The sequence below is a fragment of the Morone saxatilis genome, unplaced genomic scaffold (assembly GCF_004916995.1).
Source record: "Morone saxatilis isolate NCDOM2014 unplaced genomic scaffold, NCSU_SB_2.0 Contig24, whole genome shotgun sequence".
In the NCBI taxonomy this organism is placed as follows: Eukaryota; Metazoa; Chordata; class Actinopteri; family Moronidae; genus Morone; species Morone saxatilis.
Window position 1 is genome coordinate 3,198,980 of NW_023339807.1, and position 18,784 is coordinate 3,217,763.

At 40.4% G+C, this 18,784-nt stretch overlaps 1 protein-coding gene across 2 annotated transcripts in view; it reads right to left on the reverse strand.

The window, feature by feature from the left end:
* Positions 1-2,488: 2,488 nt before the first annotated feature.
* zdhhc3a (zinc finger DHHC-type palmitoyltransferase 3a) overlaps positions 2,489-18,784 on the reverse strand; it is a 17,120-nt gene continuing 824 nt past the window's right edge. Inside the window, exons 2-7 of one of the 2 annotated variants that reach the window (XM_035671878.1) lie at positions 13,850-14,285; positions 13,514-13,638; positions 13,125-13,221; positions 12,744-12,825; positions 11,086-11,216; positions 2,489-3,642 (exon numbers count right to left, since the gene is read on the reverse strand). In XM_035671878.1, coding sequence (XP_035527771.1) covers positions 3,436-3,642; positions 11,086-11,216; positions 12,744-12,825; positions 13,125-13,221; positions 13,514-13,638; positions 13,850-14,185 — 978 coding nt within the window. In that variant the 5' untranslated portion in view covers positions 14,186-14,285 and the 3' untranslated portion in view covers positions 2,489-3,435. Of the gene's footprint in view, positions 8,490-11,085; positions 11,217-12,743; positions 12,826-13,124; positions 13,222-13,513; positions 13,639-13,849; positions 14,286-18,784 lie in introns of both variants that reach the window. The other variant, XM_035671879.1, reaches the window with a different exon arrangement.

Genomic DNA, 18,784 nt, shown 5'->3' on the forward strand with positions numbered 1-18,784 from the left:
CGTGGGGCCCTGTTGGAGGCTGACTGTTCCACCCTGCTAACAGACGTCCCATGTGGGACCCCTTCTTCCAAGGCTCTTCGACACTGCTCACCTCCTGCAGCCAGGGCCCACGCGTCCTCAACACGCCATCCAAGCTCAAATCTCCTCAGTCAAGCGCCTTCCACTCGTCCACCTCTCACCCCTGGTTCTCCACTCTGCAACCCAACAGAGTCCGTGACAAAAAGACACCGGACAAGGTTTTCCAGTCGAAACGCATTCAGACCTCCTCTGTTTGTGTCAGGCCGCCTGGGGAGGGTGATCTTCGGACGAACCATGCCAGCTCTGTGGTGGGTGGGCCACTAATCTCTCACACTGCGTGTGCGACGTGCTCGTACTCCATGGATCCAGTGCCTCAGACGCCTGCCCCCACAGGGAAGAGGAGGAGCGGCAGGAAGGACCAAGTGACAGAGCTTTGGCTGAAAGGCATGCAGCCCACTGCTCCCCTCAGGATGCAAGAACATCTACCCTGATCGGCCAGACCTCCCTGGGGGAGTAATGCGAAATGGATAATGGACCCTTTCTCAGCGTACCTAAACAGTGAAATGTTACGCTCCGTGAATGCTGTCTTATTAAGGACTGCACATGTACGAAAGAGCAGCAACGTTACAAGACAGAAAGCTGTTGAGCACATTCAGCTGTGCCTGAATGTGCCATTACTTTGCATGTGTTCTTGGCAGTGGTTTTTTTCTCCCAGGGAGAGCGTATTGGGTTGGCTTTTATATTGTTCAGCAACAGCTCGGGTCAGTCCACACTTTCTTCTCATGGCTTTAAAGCCTCTAACGTCTGCTGCAAACTGTTTAATATGCATACAGTCTCTCCCCTGAGCCCCATCGAGTAACCGAGAGAGTTGTGGTTACGAAGGAGCAGCTAAGCCGCAGTTCTGGAGAAACAGGAAGTTCTGACTCTCATTCCCAGCTCGTCAAACACCGCCACACCGGGTTGGTGCCACTAACCTCCTGGTAGAGTTCTTCCTCCTGATTGGATAAGGTGAGAACAGGATAGCAGCTGCAGAACGGAGGGACTGTTACTGACTGATACACTATATCCCAGTGATGGCGTCCCAGCAATGGTGAGTTGTTTAACACTTAAAAAAAATATCGCTTACAGCTACTTTAACACAGTGTGGTTGGCGTCAGGCAATTACCTCGGTTACCATTTTGAAAGGAATGTCATGTAATTAAAAGGAAATGTCACTGTACCCCTTATTTTTTCTGGATTCTCAACAGAACTTTACCACTGTGTCATTCAGCAGTGACATGGACATTGATATGGTGGCTGTAATACAAAAGCACAACATTACTTTCTCTGACTAGGATCAAAATGTCAAGTCGTCGTACCTGTGGGGAATTACCAGCAGTGTGTCTGATAAGCCCAGAGCTGATGTCACTTTTGGTACTTTTAACGTTTGAAGATGCTGACGTATATTCCAAACTCCACACTGCACATTTTCAAGACAGCTACATTACATACATACATACATGAGGCCGATAGAATCAGGTTCCTCTGGCTCCTCCTAGTGAATCCACCGCATCTGAATGAAAACAACCAATCAGAGCCGAGAAAGATAGACAGCTACATTTGGCTGTTCAGACCAGCTCTCGTTCAAGGCTTCAGACAATAGAATGAGCTGATTTACATATTATTTCTTTGATATACATATTATGTATGAGCTCACTGAATTACACTAATGTGACTTGAATTTTGTATGATGTATTAAAAGACATGAGAGTGGAGTATTTTTGTATTGGAGTGAGTTAAGGTATCTAACTAGGTACAGTCTTATTAGCTAGTAATGTCAGACTGGCAAAGGTTCCTGCTAAGTTTCGACACAGCCTGGAAAACATGGGAAACCTTGAACTTTAAAATGACCAAATATCCTGGAAATAATCTAAGTTGTCCTGGAAAATTTGTATTGTATTTTTTTGTTGTATGTTAGCCCTTCACACAGCTGCAGATTGCCTTTGTATTTAGTTTGAAACTTAACTGTTGGTGGAGAACCTGCGGCTTTAGCAGACGTGGAACAAACCTGCAGCAATGTTTTTGGTGTCAAGTGTATTTTTTTCCCAGAGCTGTGAGCAGAATTCCCATGAAAGCCCGGTGGAAGATTTTCTGGTTGTGGTTAATAAATACGTGCACAGGGATGTTAATTACATGTGCAACAAACACTTCCTACTTCTTCTAATAGACAAAAAGATTTTCATTTTCTGTAAAATGAAATAAATTCTACTTTATTTGAACTGTTGAACCTATGGGCTGTGGCCAAAGTCATGTAAGTAATGAATAAAATTGTGATTAAATGTATCAATTCAAAGTGTACTGGTAAATTATATGATGTCTGTTAGGAAGTGCTGTCCTTCACTGTCAAGAAAACTCCAGAAAATCCTGGAAAAGGATTTCTTAAAGAGTGGGAACCCTGAAATAACTTGTGTATGTAATGTAAAACTGCAGATGAATTTGTAAAAATCATTTAATACTGTTTCTTTGATGATTATTCACAACAAATATTACAGACAATCCAGTTCATAGTGTCCATTTATTTTAAAATTTAAAAAAGGAACCCAAATAATGAGAAAACAGTTAAAATAATGTAAACATGAGTGGTCCCATGATATCCAGCACCCATTGAACAGTTTAAAGCCCTTTTTCAGCAGCTTACGCAATAACACAATAATCACTTCCACATGAAGTCAGTTACAGTCTGTTTTCCACATATGCACATATACAACAGAATTGGACAGATGAGTAGTTGAACACTTTATCAATTTTTCTCCGCACACTGTCACTGAAACGTTTGACATAGAGACAGATAAGGCACAGGGTGAGTTCAGATCTTTACAGAAAGGCATCAGAGACAGCAAAGTGGTTGAAAGCAAACTGCTTGTGCTTCAAGTGTCATATTAGTGCTACTGTTAGTGGTGTTCTCCTGAGACAGCTCAATGAGACTGTAAAAATCCATCATCCTCTCAACTCCAGTCAGAAACACTTTGGTTGCGCTAACAGGAGCTCTCAATCCTTCCAGCTCCTTCACTTGAGCAGTTACACCATGATTTCAGGAAATGACTGCAGGTTTGGCAGCATGAGTTAAGCAGTTAAAGATCATTTCCAGACTTTCCTCTCAATGGCAGAACATTTATAAAGGGCCAAGATGCTGAAGTTGAGTAAATGTATTCACAAAGTTCATTACCCCGTACACCCTGCAAATGGCTGCATTGACGCTGGAGACAAAGTGGACATGTCTCACATGATATTTTCACGTATATAAAGTCTTTGAGATTAAAAAAATAATGAGTAAATATTGTAAATATTCCTCGAGGGTTGTCAAATTCAAAAGAGATCTTTAATTATCTGTCTGTAGCGTTGCCAGATGAAAGAAAAAACAAAAACTCTTCCTGACCGCTATTCAAGTGGTATCTCTATGACGTCCTCCTCGATGATGTCCCCCTGTGGCACGGTGACGTGCTCTCGGGAGCTCTTCTTGCAGCTCAGCCCTGCGAACGGGCTGCACCAGGACAGAGAGAACGGGCCACCGAACGCCATCTGCATGGCTTCCCAACACGGCACCTTCCCCCACTTCCCCGTCTCTCCCTTTAGGCGCTCGATCCCCTGGAGAAGACACAACAGTGAGTGTCTGAGGTGAAAGGAGCAGTGCCAATAGGACTGGGTGTCGGTCGTTTTCTACATGCACTATCAGTCACTACTTTGACACAAAGCTGATGACTAAAACTGCAACACCACTATGATTTAGCTCTTTGGGCCTGTTTCTCAGACGCAGTCACAAAGATAGTTTTGGATATATTAATATTTACTATTTTGCCATATGTACGTATGTTGAAGGAGTATTGGTCGCTGTATTCGTTCCTCCTGTCCATACTGGCCATCAAGCAATGTTTTGCTAGAGTGACTACACGGTAGGGATGGGACCATATACAATGTTATTACGTATCGCAATAAAAACATGACATTAACACGAGTGAAAACGTTGTGTAGCTTGCTAACACACTCACTAATGTATTGATTTCCTGACTTATTTGAATTGCCACAAGGGATGGCTGAAGGCTTAGCTTGTTCTGTGCATAAGCAGAGCAGTCTGTGCCACATACTCCAACAGGTTTGGCTTTTTCATATAAATGCATTGTTACTCTGATCTCATCTATAGAGGGTTGCATTAATACGTTTGAAGAAGTCAGCATTTTAGCACTTCTGCTTCCCTTTCCTCCTTGCGGTTTTTGATCCGGTTCCTGGTTACATGCCTGAAATACGGTCTGTGGTTAACACAAGCTTAAGAGATTTTCACATCACTTTTCACTGTGAATTTTAAAGCTTGTGTGTGTCTTACAAAAGGCAGTTGCTTACAAATGAGACTACAGAGGTTGTTGGTGGATTTTATCTTCCATCTTTTTCAGTGTAGCTGTGGAAGGATGGCCAGTATAGACAGGAGGAGTGCTTACAGTAACCAGCTCTTTCAATCTACATAAGGCATGTGACCATTGTGTTAATAGTTTTTTTTTTTTTAAATGTATCCTTTAAATGTTTTTATATCAGTTCTGATTCATTCAAGAAACATGCCCAGACTGTAATAAAACACTGTACAATGACTTACATGCACTTTAAAAATAAAGAATAAACCCCTGTGGAAGAAGCAAAAATGTCAAATGGTAAAAAACAGCACATGCATCCTGTTACACAGAGCTCACTCATTCATTCATAATGTTTGGTTGAATCTGAAACGGCAGACAAAAAAGGAAAAAAGGACATGAAGCGCACTTTGGCCTTCAGATTGGAATCTGCATGCTTGTGTGATGTGTTAAGCTTGATGGGATGGCTAATGTGACCTCTGTTACAAGCTTACCTCTCCTCAAGATTATAAAGAGTTGTCTGCTTCAGAAAGCTTTTGGCACAATGAGTTATCAACCAAAGCAAATGCATGAGTGTGGAGAGAACATCGCATGGGAGAGAGGCAGATTACAGACAGTACAGTGGGAACAGAATGAAAGACAAGGACAGAGTGAAAATGTAACAATGCGGGTGGGACAGGACTGTATGCAGGGGAAGAAGAAATCTTTTGTGACAATACTTAAACAAAATTGAGATGCACAAACACACATTTGGTTGCAGCAGCCCCTGACACAGTCAAAGGGAGATAAATACATCCAAAAAAGCAAGCAAACACAGTTTTTGCATTGCAACTGAGAAGTATTTATTCTCTGCGCATGTGCTGAAATATCTTCAGAATATTTAGAAAGAATTAAAATTTCTGTAAAAAACAAATCATCTCCACCATCACTCTCACCGGCGAGACTTGGCACCATCATACCAGCAGTTTCACATACATTACTAAACTAGCCTTCACCTGTACCATGCACTCAGATAACAAAGGATACATACAATATCATGTAAACAGAGAATAGAAGAATAAAATGCACACAGAGCAGTTCACACAGGAGAAAAAAATCTTAAATGATAAATACAAAGTGCGAATTAGCCTTTCTAGTACTCGTGAGAATGTGAATGATAAAGTTAATACTTTGTTTCATGTTAAATGCTTTGAAGTAATGTGGAATAGTGCAGAAATAGTCCAGCTTATATCTCGCTGCTGCATAAGAGGATGTATGCAGTTTTCTATATGGTGCTTCCCTTTGGATCCACACAGGATTTAACACATTTCATCCAGCCATGACAACTTCAAAGCTAGGCCAGTGTCCTTTTATCTAGGCATTTCATTTAAAAGCTTCCCCCAAGTAATCATGTAATTGTGGGGTTCACTGAATTTGGCACACCAAAACACCACATGGGCTTAGAGCGCGCACACACAGGGAGCGTTGGTGTTAGTGTGGGCGGCCAAACCTTTCCTCAAAGAAAGAGGGAGAATGAGCATGTATTACAGTATGGTTGTTGACTACTGAAAACATTCTAGCAGCCACGTTTTACCGCTCAAAGACATTTGTACAGACTGAAATCATTTCATTTCCTCAATGAGCAGCACTGCAAGAATGAAGCAAAACCTGCTGCAGCGTTTTGATTCTGGATCCTGTTTGGTGGAGCGATCAGAAACTTCCTGGTTCATTTTAATAATAAAAAAATAAAACATCAATGCTCTCCAGCAAATGCATCGTTCATGTCAAGCATGTATCAGAGAGGAATCAGAGAGAATGTTCCACACTTGGACAACATGTAGCTATTAAAGTCATTTAAAACACCTGACTTTTTTTGGCCTTGTATGTTGTTTTCTCAGAAGGATACTTAAGTTCATGTAAGGCTCAAATACAACACTGTAAAGGAGCATTTTTCCCCCTCTATGGTGAGATGCTGTCTACTTGAGCGGTGTCTCACAGGTGAGCTGTGGACAGTTTGAATCAAGGGCACAGAATTAGCAGCAGCCAGATGCTGGTAAAGTATGCAAGTGGCTGGGTGATTTGCTTCACTCTCAGGCCCAGAAAAACAATTAAGTGGCTCGTAAAATTTGACATCCATCCAGAAAGAGAGAAAGAACAATTTCAACGAATCAAAGTGAATTCTGCACGACATTGCAATTTTGTCCAATCACCACAGCCCCCCTACAATGCTATGATTCACTTTTCATTCTCACTGGAACAAGTTACCTTTGATTTTTTTCATGAATTATACAAAATAAATCTAAAACTATTGTTAACTATTTTTCCAATTTTCACTTTCTCCTGCAATTTAAAATGACTGCAAATCACAACATGCATCGCCATTTTGTATTAAAGTAGGCATTTTAGGCCGCAACAATCCCCAAAACAGCCAGTGAAATCCTGGAGGTGGGGTGTATTTAAAATATTTCCACATTCATAATTAACCACAAATCCACAATAATGAAGACGAACTGTTCCTTTATGTGCTGTACTTGCCACCATTTAAAGGGTCGGCCTTAGAATGGATCTGTTAGCAGAACGGCTCCCACAAGGAATCTGATAGTAGAGTCTGTAACCTAATCATTCATTCATCCATCCATCCATTCTAGTGAAGACGTCTTTAAAAGCTTCATTTTGTCCACATCTGGAACACACTGCTGATAACTGTCCGGCAAGAGGGAGATTTAAAGGGTCAGTTCACCCAAATTAACAAAAAGACATATTTTTACACATGTAGCCATGCAGATAGTTTTAATTTTCCACTCTCACCCTAGTACAATGGAGGTGAATGGAACCCTGTTTAAAAAACTCAAAAGCAAATTGTATATCCAGAAACAATGTCCTGGTTACTCTGGATAGTCCAGACCTCACTGTAAAATACACAGATTTCAGAAGCACCTTTTGTTTTACAGGGTTCTGTTGAAATCTGCAGGTCAACGTAACCATTATAAATGCAATTTAAGACATATTTGATATCCATACTGGAAAAGTACAAAAGTTATGAAGAAAACTTCTTACAGCATAATTAATACAAAATTAGTCCTGTCAAAATCATATTTAAGACAATTCAGGGCCTACAATTCAGATTATTGAATTTGACACCCTCTTAATACTTTTTACCTCGCAGGGGCAATCAATAAATCAAATCTTCTGGGGGGAAAAACGATGGCTGGCCTACCTGCCCGTCTACCTACCTGTGGGCACTCATTGCTCATGAAAATGTGATTTGATCAGTCACTCTAGTGGAGGCCTGAAGGTAAAAGGTGGGATTTATTCAGTTGGAAAAAAGCAATTCTTCTGTTTCAGGGGTTGCAGCTGCTCCTAATATTTATCATTTGTCTCAGTCTTATGACTGTAAATTAAATATCTTTGGGCTTTGGACTGTTGAATAAAATAAGCAAGTAAAAGTGAAATTTTATAGATGAATAAGTAAATATTTGGCAGATTCCATTCTCTTCATTGTATTGGGGTGGTACCTCATCACCTGGCCAAACACCAGTAAATGAGAAAATTTATTTTTTGTGAATTTGGCCGAACTAACCCTTCAGGGAAAGGAAGAGTAAACACAGAGCATGAAAAGACAAGGCTTCCGATACAACAACAGAAATAGAAATAGCTGAGAAAAAAACAGATTTATCACAGTGTTTGCAAACTGGATTCACAAACTGAAAGTGTTTTCTTTTTCTCTGCAACTCGACTCACTCAAGGCAACACAAAAATAAACGAATAGCGCACTTAGTTGGCAACACATAAAGCAGATGGCAAGCTGTCCATGGCTAGCGTGGGAGATACAGTGTAAATCACGTTCAGCATTGGGAGCGACAGACTGTCATAGCTGAGCTCTGTGGGGCTGGGCACGGCTTCCCACGGTTCCCACTTTTGTTTTGACCCGGCCGCCTCGTTCCCTGCGCTGAGCTCTCACACCACATACTGGTAGGTCTCAGCCTTCCCGTGGTCAGGGGTGGAGAAGGGACTAAACCACAATAAGGAGAAAGGGTGTCCAAATACCGCCCTCATGTTCATCCATTTAGTTTTTTTAGCCCATCTTCTCTCTTCCTTTTTCAACTGCTCTATGCCCTGAAAAACGAGAGACAACCAAACTTCAGTTGGTGGGCTTTTGCGAGCCAGTTAGTAATCACAAACCAATTTCCAAATACTGATTTTTTTTTAGACCCACTAAATATAAAAAAAAAAGAGAACCACTTCTAAAAAATCAGTAATTTCTTTACAAGCATAATATAAGCTGCTTGTGTCTTGTTGCCTTTTCCTGTGTGTGTTGTTCAGTCGTCTAAATGTCTCCTTGATGAAATGATCAAATGTCTCCCATATATCTGACCTAGAGTTGCAGACAAAAAGAAGTTAAAAGCAGGAAAGGGAGTTTGGTTTGGGGTGCTCCAATACACAGGCACACAAGTAGAATGATTTTAGGTTGGCACCAAACTACATAGAGAGGATACTGATTCCTTCTTCCACTGATACATGGACCATTTATTTTTCTATAAAAACACATTTGCATCTGTTAAGTACATCACACTTACCACCACTACCTAAAAGTGATTTCATGAGCAGATTGTTCAAGCTTCGCCAAGACAAGACATCTTTAAAGCCTACAGGTTAATTGCATGGCCTGCAATGCTGACTTTTAAGACTACTTCCACCTTGTGCTGGTGATGATACCAGCACACAAACTTAAGTCACAGGTCAGTATTTTGGTAGACATTAATAGCCTAACAAATATGTGTGCACATATAAATTACAGGTATATTAATATTAGGCCTCTGCAATATGACCAAAATTTAAAAAATATACAGCACTATATTTTCTGTCAATTCAATGAATATAAAGTTAAATAAAATGAACACATGGAAAGGCCTATTTCTTATTACATTTAGAATGATATACTTGACAAGTAAAAGTTACTTACTGATTATTTTTCAGATTTAAGAATGTAACAAAATATGACACATGAATGTGAAAGTAAGCCTGTGTAGACTCTCTTCGTACTGACATGATTCTTGCATAGAGTTTAAGAGTCTATGGCATATTTTGTATGCAGGTAAGACTCTTCATACCCAAACCACAACCACCTCTTTTAGGTATGTTTTGTTTTGTCTTGGCTGGTCCTCTCGTTCGGAATGACCCCGTTGTGTGTCTGTCTCTCCCCTTCATGTTTGTTGGTGTTGCCTTCATGCAAAGCGGCATCCAAATGATTCAAAATATTGCCATAGAGTGTGATTTGAGATACAACAAAATAAAAACGATAGAGAATGATATGAAACGAAAGACCTTTTTTCCATCGTCACATGATATATAGTATATCGCACAGCCCTAATCTATATATTTATATTTATATGATTAGTTTGAGTGTTGTCAAACATAATTGATAAACAAACCATAACGCCATAAGAAAACATAAATGATTTAGATTTAGTTATTGTTATCTAGTTTCAATTTTGTACTAAAGGCCAGAAGATCAATTTGAGAGTTCCAGCAGGTTCCAAAGGTTTTTTTTATTTTGGCTTTTTGTTTATACTTGGATCACAGATTGTGCTTTTGAGGTAACTGCCAAAATGAGGGAAACAGCTGAGAACCAAATCCCTTGATATGGAAAGAAAGAAAGTATCTGGGATAGGCTGAACAGAATGATTGCTAAGCCCTTATACTCAGACACAGTGACACACAGTTCAAACAAATATGAACAGTTAGAGGGAGGTGAAACTGAAACTGAACTAGAGCTGCATTAATCGCCAACTATTCTGATAATCAGTTAATAGTTTTGAGTCATTTTTAAGAATTTAAGAAATGTCCAAATGATCTGATTTCAGCTTTTAAAATGTGAATATTTTTGGGTTTCTTTAGTCCTCTATAGCAGTAAACTGAATATCTTTGGGTTTTGGACAAAACAAGACATTTGAGGACATCACCTTCGGCTTTAGGAAACAGTGATTAACATTTTCCACCATCAAACAAGTAATCGATTAATGGACAAAATGATTGACAGATTATTAGATAATGAAAATAATTAGTTGCATCCCTAAACTGAACTGTATTTGGTAATGAATTATTTAGTGAGTATATGGAGCCTGTGCTCAGTGGAGTTCAGTGTCCTGTATGAAAGGGGCATTGGTTACTGTTGCTACGTCTGCCAAGATCTGAATCCAAATGCAGCAAGTGCAAAGTTTACAATGACATCAGCAATGGATCCTTGGTATCAGACAGAAGTAGACAAAGCAGGCTTCTTATTTTTAGCCGCAACCATCGATCTGGCTGAAATGTGATTTCACAACCACTGCTCTGCCTGCTACCATCCACACATTAACACTTTCTTCCTCTGCAGAAGTACTGGTCTTACCATTAGCACTGTCAAGGCTGCACACTGACACACACCACAAATGTACCTCTGAAGCACCCAATATTGAAGTTTCTTTCTTTTTGGCAGTTACTTGCTTTTAAGACAATTCTTTCAGTCAAATGAAAGACTGCACCTTATTCTACATCAGGCTGCAGAATGAGAGCCGTCACTTAGCTGTTAACAGTTTGAATTACACATAGAAGGTCAAAGGTGCTAATGTTAAAAAGCAAAAGGGTGGCAGCAGCAGCAGGGAGGGGAGCAGGAGGAAGTTGTGAGATAAGAGGAAAGGACTACTACATGGTCGCTACATGGATCACTTACGGTCTCGTCGGTACAGATGGAGTGGACTTGGGTGCCGAACATCACAGAGGTGAAGATGAGGAAGAGGAGACCCTCAAAGCACAGGAGTATGAGGAGGATGACTGTTGCTGGAGGAGAGAAGGAACTGCACTCTGGGGGATGGTGGGACACGGAGGAAGAGAAGTGAAGGGGCAAAAAAGAGGGCCATATGAGGAAGTGCTGTACACTACAATCAAAGAAACTACTGCACTCTACTGGTAGTCCCTCTGCAGCAATACTGTCAACAGGTATGCCCACCTGTCACCTGCTGGGGGGGGCTTCAGTATAAGAGGAAGGCAAATGAGTGTTCAGGAACAGGAGGTTAAGGTTGGATTGTTAGGCAGGTAGAAAAACGTGTCTGTAGTTTTAGCACATACACAAAAATACAAAATAAATCTGGAAAACAAACAGCCAGGGGTTGGCTGCAGAAATGGATTCTATTGAAGCCCCCTGGTAATGCCAGGGAATCACTAGTCACTATCTCCATACTGAAGTCAAGACCTGGTTAGTGAGTTAAGCTGCTAAACTGAAGAACCACTATGCTAGCAGGCAGCTGTGCAAAGTAGGTCATGTACACGTTTGGGAACAACAAGGTGGGTTTATGTGTGTTGGAACTAAACCACAGACAAAGTTTCTGTTGCATTTAATATCAGCCCTATGGAACCTGATGCTTCCCCCCATGACACACAAATGCTTTAACAAGACAAACTCTAAATATGGCTGAGAAGTTAAAAGAAGTCCAAGACAACGGTCCACAACTAAGCTGCAACATACAGTATGGTACATTGCAACCAGGATGACAAACAGGTTCAGGCAGTTTAAAGGCCTCGAGATGTTTCCCATGGCAGTCAGTGCACATTACGGCCCCTGGGTCAGTATTGAAAATGTGGCTCGCGTGCTGACAGAGTCTGCTGATGTGCAGACCACATGCAACTAATAAAGGCTCAACCCAGTTCCTTCAAAATACAGCACCAAACCTGGCAATTCTCTAGCAGCACACACAGCAGAGCCAAAAAGAAATGTTTGCACAAAATGTAATTCATACCTGTCAATATTGTATTTTCGATAGCTGTAGAGAGGACGACCTAAGGGGAAAAACTATAATATCCCAACAGTGCTGTAAGGTCTAAAGAGGAATTACTGTATTAATCCTATACTATTCCTTTTCTTATCCATAGGCACTATACATTACTACAAGGAAAACACTACTTATTTCATATCATAAAGAGGCCAAATGAACCCTGCTCAAAAGTATGGCCTGTGTAACCAATGCATGATAGAGCTTATGCTACTGTGCCCCAGAACTCTATTATCCCAAAACAACCCAATAAACACAGGAGGAACATTAAGGTTTTGTAACAATGAATTTCAATTAGCTTCATTAACATGGCATATCAATACATCGGTTTGTCTAAAGTATAAAAGAGGAAATAGTGGATAAAGATAATTAAGCAATGTTGATAATACAAACTGGTGATACAGGAATATATACATTTATATATAAAGCATAATATGTTTTATTTTACTGATATAAAATGCTCATGTCCCAAAAAAAAAAACATGTAGAGAAAGACTGTCTTTTGAGTAAGTGAATTGAGAGCTACAGAGGTTTTTTTTTTTTAAAAAAAAGGAACACTCACTTGTCCAATCATCTTCAAAGCAGTTCAGGAAATGGAAGACCACCATGACCAGAGCGTGGAGAGAGATGAGTGCAATGTACATCTAGGTTCACGAAACAAAAAAAGGAGACACAGTGAAGAACCATTCACATACACTAACTGCAAACAGAGTGGTATTCACTGAGGAATCCCTCTCATCTGTGTCTGTACTGCATTACAACAGCAACTACTACTGACTTCCAATGTAACACCTCTTTTAAGAGGACTGACAGTGTTACACAGACACAAGAAAGCCAGTCTGATTGTCAAAGGCTGAAAATTGGTCTTTGGAAACCTTCAGTTTATAATTTCATGAAAGTTCTTCCTCACATTATAAGAGATTCATTCTTGCAGTGAACTTACTGTGAAAAGCACAAAGTACTTTTGGTTGTTCTCCCCAACACAGTTATTGACCCAGGGGCAGTGGTGGTCCATCTTCCGTATGCAGCGTTTGCAAACACTGCGAGAAAGACAGCAAGGCAAGTGTGAGGAGAAAAATGATTAGATCTAAATAAAATGAATACTGTACACACCCTCCAAGGAATTAACAATGATAATGGTGTATGAAGACAACAGAAAGTGAAGGGCAATACGTTCTGGGAAGAGCAAATGGGAAGAACAAATGAACCAAAGTCAGAATTTCTGATAACAGCCTGCATCTTTACTGCACCAAAATACTGCAGCTGCAAGTGTGAGATTGGGTTTGTGAATGCCAATGCAGCAGAGAGCTTTTCATGTCCTTTTTGCCCTACCTGCAGTGGTGTGCACGGTCAGGCTTGATGCTGCAGCACTTGGGACATTTGTAGACCACCTGCCCTGGTTTCAACTGAAGGCTTTCTATGTATTCCTTAGTAGCGTTCCCTTTTGGCACCGCCCCCTAGCAAGAAACATGACCACACAGCAGATGACTCCAGTGTAATTTGCAGCTCATTAATCACCATAATAAATGAAGTGGGTAGAGACTAAACATACTTCAGCTCCATTCAGCTCCATTCAGCTCCAACATCAGGACTATATAAAGCTAAAGAGCCTAAACTTGTATGACATTGCGAGTTAAAGCATGACAGACTCTCGCAAGTTCCACTTACGGGGTCGGTGCACATGGCCCTGAGGTGTGAGGCAAGGGCAAGGAAGGCCAGAGTGTTGAACAGGGTGCCGTTCACAATGCTGTACGTCAGATTCTTGGAGGGCAACAGCATCACAAACAAAACCACAAACTCTGCGTAAAACACCAGGAGCCAGGTGATGACGGCGCAGATGATGCCGCAGGCGTCCCTGATGAACCACATGGCCGAGGCTGAGGAGGAAGTGATGACGTCTTTGGAGATAGGGATGCGCTGCTCGGCCTGTAGGCAGTTGGTCCCGGCCCCACCCTGCCCACGCCCGTGCTCCACATCCCTGCATCTGTGCACCGGGCTCTTCATCCTTCATCTAAGCTAGATGGCTGCTGCTGCTGCTGCTGCTGCTGCCGCTGCTGCCAACGGACCTACTGTGCCTTCAGGCCTTTGTCTCAGTCACCGCATGCTGGAAGAAAGGAGCATGAGGGTGGCAGGTTAGCAGGTACCATCATAAAACTTAATATAGAGGAGAGAGAGAGAGCAAAGATCATCTAACTACATTCATAATGCATCAAGAACTGGGTGTCTTTCTAAGCTAAACTGTTTCCTTGAATTCCTCTGGGATCAAGTGATAAAGTAATTGATGATGGTTTTACTGTAAATGTATTATTCTGTTCCCTCATGGGAATCTAAGCATTGTATAGTTTGACATGAATGTTCTCACTTTAAAAAAAAAAGTGTAAACACACACACACACACACACACACTTTTTTGAATTGAAGCATATGACACAGCACAACAGTTTATACAGACTAAACCATCGATGATACAGGAAATGCTCACTGAAATTGAATTTTCCTGTCCTACATTAAAACATGTTGGTGTAAGCGGGCAAACACAGAAGGTCTAATGCAATCTGGGCCTTCATATAACCAGGGGCGTAATCACAAGTAAACTCTGTTTATCCACTTCTTTGAAATGAAGCTGGGTTTACTCATCTATTTTCTGATCAACTGTATCAATCAATGAGGGGAAACTACAGTTTAGCCACCTCTGTATTGCCACTATTCCCCTGCTTATACAGGTATCTCAGTTACTTTTAGATAACTATTTAGACTTATCTGCGCGCTTTCAAACTAGTTTTCACACACTCTCAGTTATAACACCTGGTGTTCAGGCGTTACAGCTGACTCAATATGTAGATGCTTTTTAACTTCAGTTTGAATTTCTATTTTTCCAAATGAGTTGGAACACCCTGGCAACTTCACAGGTATCCCTTGGGGTACATGCACGCCTGGCTGGAAATCCCTGGGTCAGTCAACCACTGAAGACAAAACAGTAAATACTCATGTTCAAAAAGCTCTCACTTAAAAATATACTATACCAATTATTTTTCTGTCAATAAAATAATCATTAAGCCTCTAGTTCAGGGGGGCTGGACCCTTAGTAGGGGTCGCCAAGGCTTCACGTGGGGGTTGCGAGGCCTTCTTGATTTGAAGGGATGTAAGAAAACTTAAATATACACAGTACACCAATATATTGGCATTTAGATATTTTTTGTCAAGCACACTAAATTAAATTGTTATTTTTAAAGTTTAGATTTAAGATTTAAACTTTGAATGAAACTGAACCAAAGTATATTGAGAAAGCAGGCCATTCTAGAGGAGGGATTTTGAACTATAGCCATAATATATGTGACTTAGTTGGGGGTTGTCAGTGTTCTCAATGATAGAACAGGGGTCCACTGCTGCAGGGCAGTGTGTAGCACACAGACTGCCAGTACACAAGCACAACTTCAAGCAATGAACAGGCAGTAGTGTTAAGCTTTGTATATCCAAAACACTAACGTTACACCTGACATGAAGTAACGTTACATGACACAGCAGATTTGTGTATGACACATTACACAAGATAGACAGACTGAACTGAACTTTCCTGTTCTCCAGTAAAACAGGCCTGTGTAAATGGGAAAAGGAGACTTCCTGTGCTCTGCCATTCAATGCAATACAATCCCATTCATTGTGACAATTTTCATCAGTAAATGAATACAATCCAAATCTTCAACACATCAGCATGGATTAATCAGTTTTAGGTCTTGTACAAGTATATGTAAGCAAATTAGTCACAAGGACAAACAGAAAGAGAGTTTGTTTGTATGGCACTTTGCCCTGCTAGTGAGGCTCTTAAAGTCTTGTTAAATTTCTTTGCTGAACGGTTTCCTGATTATTTGAACAAATAACACACTATAACCGCTGATGTACAAATCATTTGGCACATGTCTGAGCTGAAACCATTATATTTAAGAATGAAACAGATGAGAGTAATAATTTAATAGTACAAAAACATTTGTCTTATACAGAAAAGACTAAGTTAATGGTCAAGTTCTTATTACAGCAATATATAAGTCATAAGGCTCACATTTTTTCAGGTTGTACTGTGACTGTAATTTCTTCCTCTCACTTGCTGGCCAGGGAAAAGGTTCCTTTCCAAGATGCAAAATTCCAATGTAAGAAATGGAGGACAAAATATCCACATTGTTGCCAAAATGTATTTCTGAAAATAAATCAGTGTGGCCTTCTCCAGTTGACCCAGAAATGCACAACAGCAGCCACCCTTGACTCTGTTTGACCTGAAGTGAACAGAAGCCTAATTAGTACATTTGGTAATGCCTGTGTTTCTTGTTCAAGATTGCTGTAAAAAAAAGGTCAATAAAACTTTTAGCCTTCTCATCTTTCACAAGCAGAATGGCATATTTCTTTCTGGAAATCTCACTCAAAAAAAAACAGTTCACAGTTACTATAAAAATGTTTTAAACTTTCATACATTCAAAGGGACGTGCAGTACAAACTGGAACTTGTCATAAAAAAACACTGAAAAAATGATGGCATGTCATGGATCAAACAAGATTTTTTACCTGACTCAGCAACACATACCTCACCTGAACTTATTATGGTTCCAGTAAAATCAGAAAATGATTTCCCAGAAAAAGATGTCTTACTGACAATCAATGCAAAAAAACACAATACAAAAAAAGTAACTAAATATTCATTATAAAAATACTACTCTTCATTCTTGACACGATGCCTGATCACTAAACAATAAATACTCTTACGACGCACCATTTAAATACTATTACCTATTCTCTCTAATAGCATTTCTCCTGAACTTCACAATACTACCTAAGATTATGCTGGTGCAGCACTTCAGGACAATAATGTATACTCTGTACTTTTGATTTAACAACCAACGCATAGCTATTACAGCTCTTACCATAACAAACCTGCCAACCGGAACTTCTTCATACAGAAACTAATCACATGAAAATTAAATGAAAAGCAAACCACTATCAGGCCACTTCAGATGAAATCTCATGGGAATCCTACTACAACTCTAGCTCTCAACAAATGTATCAATAAGACCATAAAATAAATAGATCACCACAATAAATTATACACCCACTACGGACCTAACTAAGATCTACGCGCACAAAACATGTGTCGGAAAGTCCTTCTGACCGTCGACCAAGGCTCGACAACCCACTTTACATGGTCGATCCCAAAATTAGGAGACATCAGCACTTCTCCACGTCAAAAAGACACGTCGTGTCTTAGTTGGCTGGCAGGTGCGCCGAGGGGGAAACGGGAGTGGCATACCCGAAAGAGAAGGAGCACCCACACAGCAGTCATCACCAGCGAAGCGTACCGCAAACAGATGCTCGTGTTTCACGGGATACTCAGTGCAGACCCTCCCTTACTAAAACACCGCATCAACATGGTAAAATAAAGGCTAATAGGCAAAGCAGACTTGTAAAGGACGCTGCAGGAAAATTATCGAATATCAACCGCTTACGTAAATGCCGACTCAATCTAACGCAGACTTATATGCGCGGCGATCGCGTGAGCTATAAAACCACACACATGAAAATGCTAAAATATGATAAAGCTATGTCGGACCTCAATTAACTTATCCAACATAATCGAAGGCCACCAAACAAACCAAAATAAAATCCATATACAAAATTGTTGCTTTAACCTATAAGCCACACCTTAACTACAGAAAAAAAACAGATACGTCCGCGAGGGTTTTTAAAAACTAGTACATCTTGAGCATTTAAAGCTAGCGGCGCATATGTTATTTGTACTTTAAACCCCTATGCCTAAAGACTAAAAGATAACTTATTTGCATATGTCTCTGATTCCTTACCATAGCAAGTATGACAAGACATAAATACGTTCACACCACTGGAAATAACACTGGGCAAACCACAGTACCCAAAAATATATGTCAGCAGGCTACCAAACCACATTTATCTGACACACTCTCTCTATAAGCAATGTGGAACACAAAGCGCCCCGACCACCACCCATTACACACAGACCGGCACCCACACCGTAGCTTACAGGGTGAAAGAATCGACGAAAGAACTAATTATAATAGATAGTTGCTACTATGCGCTGGATTTGTATAATGACCACCAGGCTCCACCGGTCATCATAATTAACTCACACTCTATTCTGACCATATTTGCACACACACTGAGCGGCCGATAATCAATACACAGACTGCGCGCAAATATGCCAGATGCCATTCACTAGAAAATCACACATGCAAGATAAGACAGACAGCTGCTGCTTGTTGGACATCCGTGCAATAGCATGATGACAATAAATGACAACAAAAACACAATTCAGACCGCAACTCACTCTGAAAGAACTGTCTTAAACCATGTCATGAGAGAATTACCCACCCCCCCCCCAACCCCTAAAAATGTTGTCTGACAAACTACATTCTCACATAAATTACACTAAAATAGAACTGTTTAACTTTAAAAAAAAAAAAAAAATGTTTTTTTTTAAACTATTCTAAAGAAATAATAGATATATACACATGCACAATTTGTCAAACTGACATAAAATTATTTCAACTTTGTGAGTAATCTTACTGAGGCCCTAATTGATGATCAAT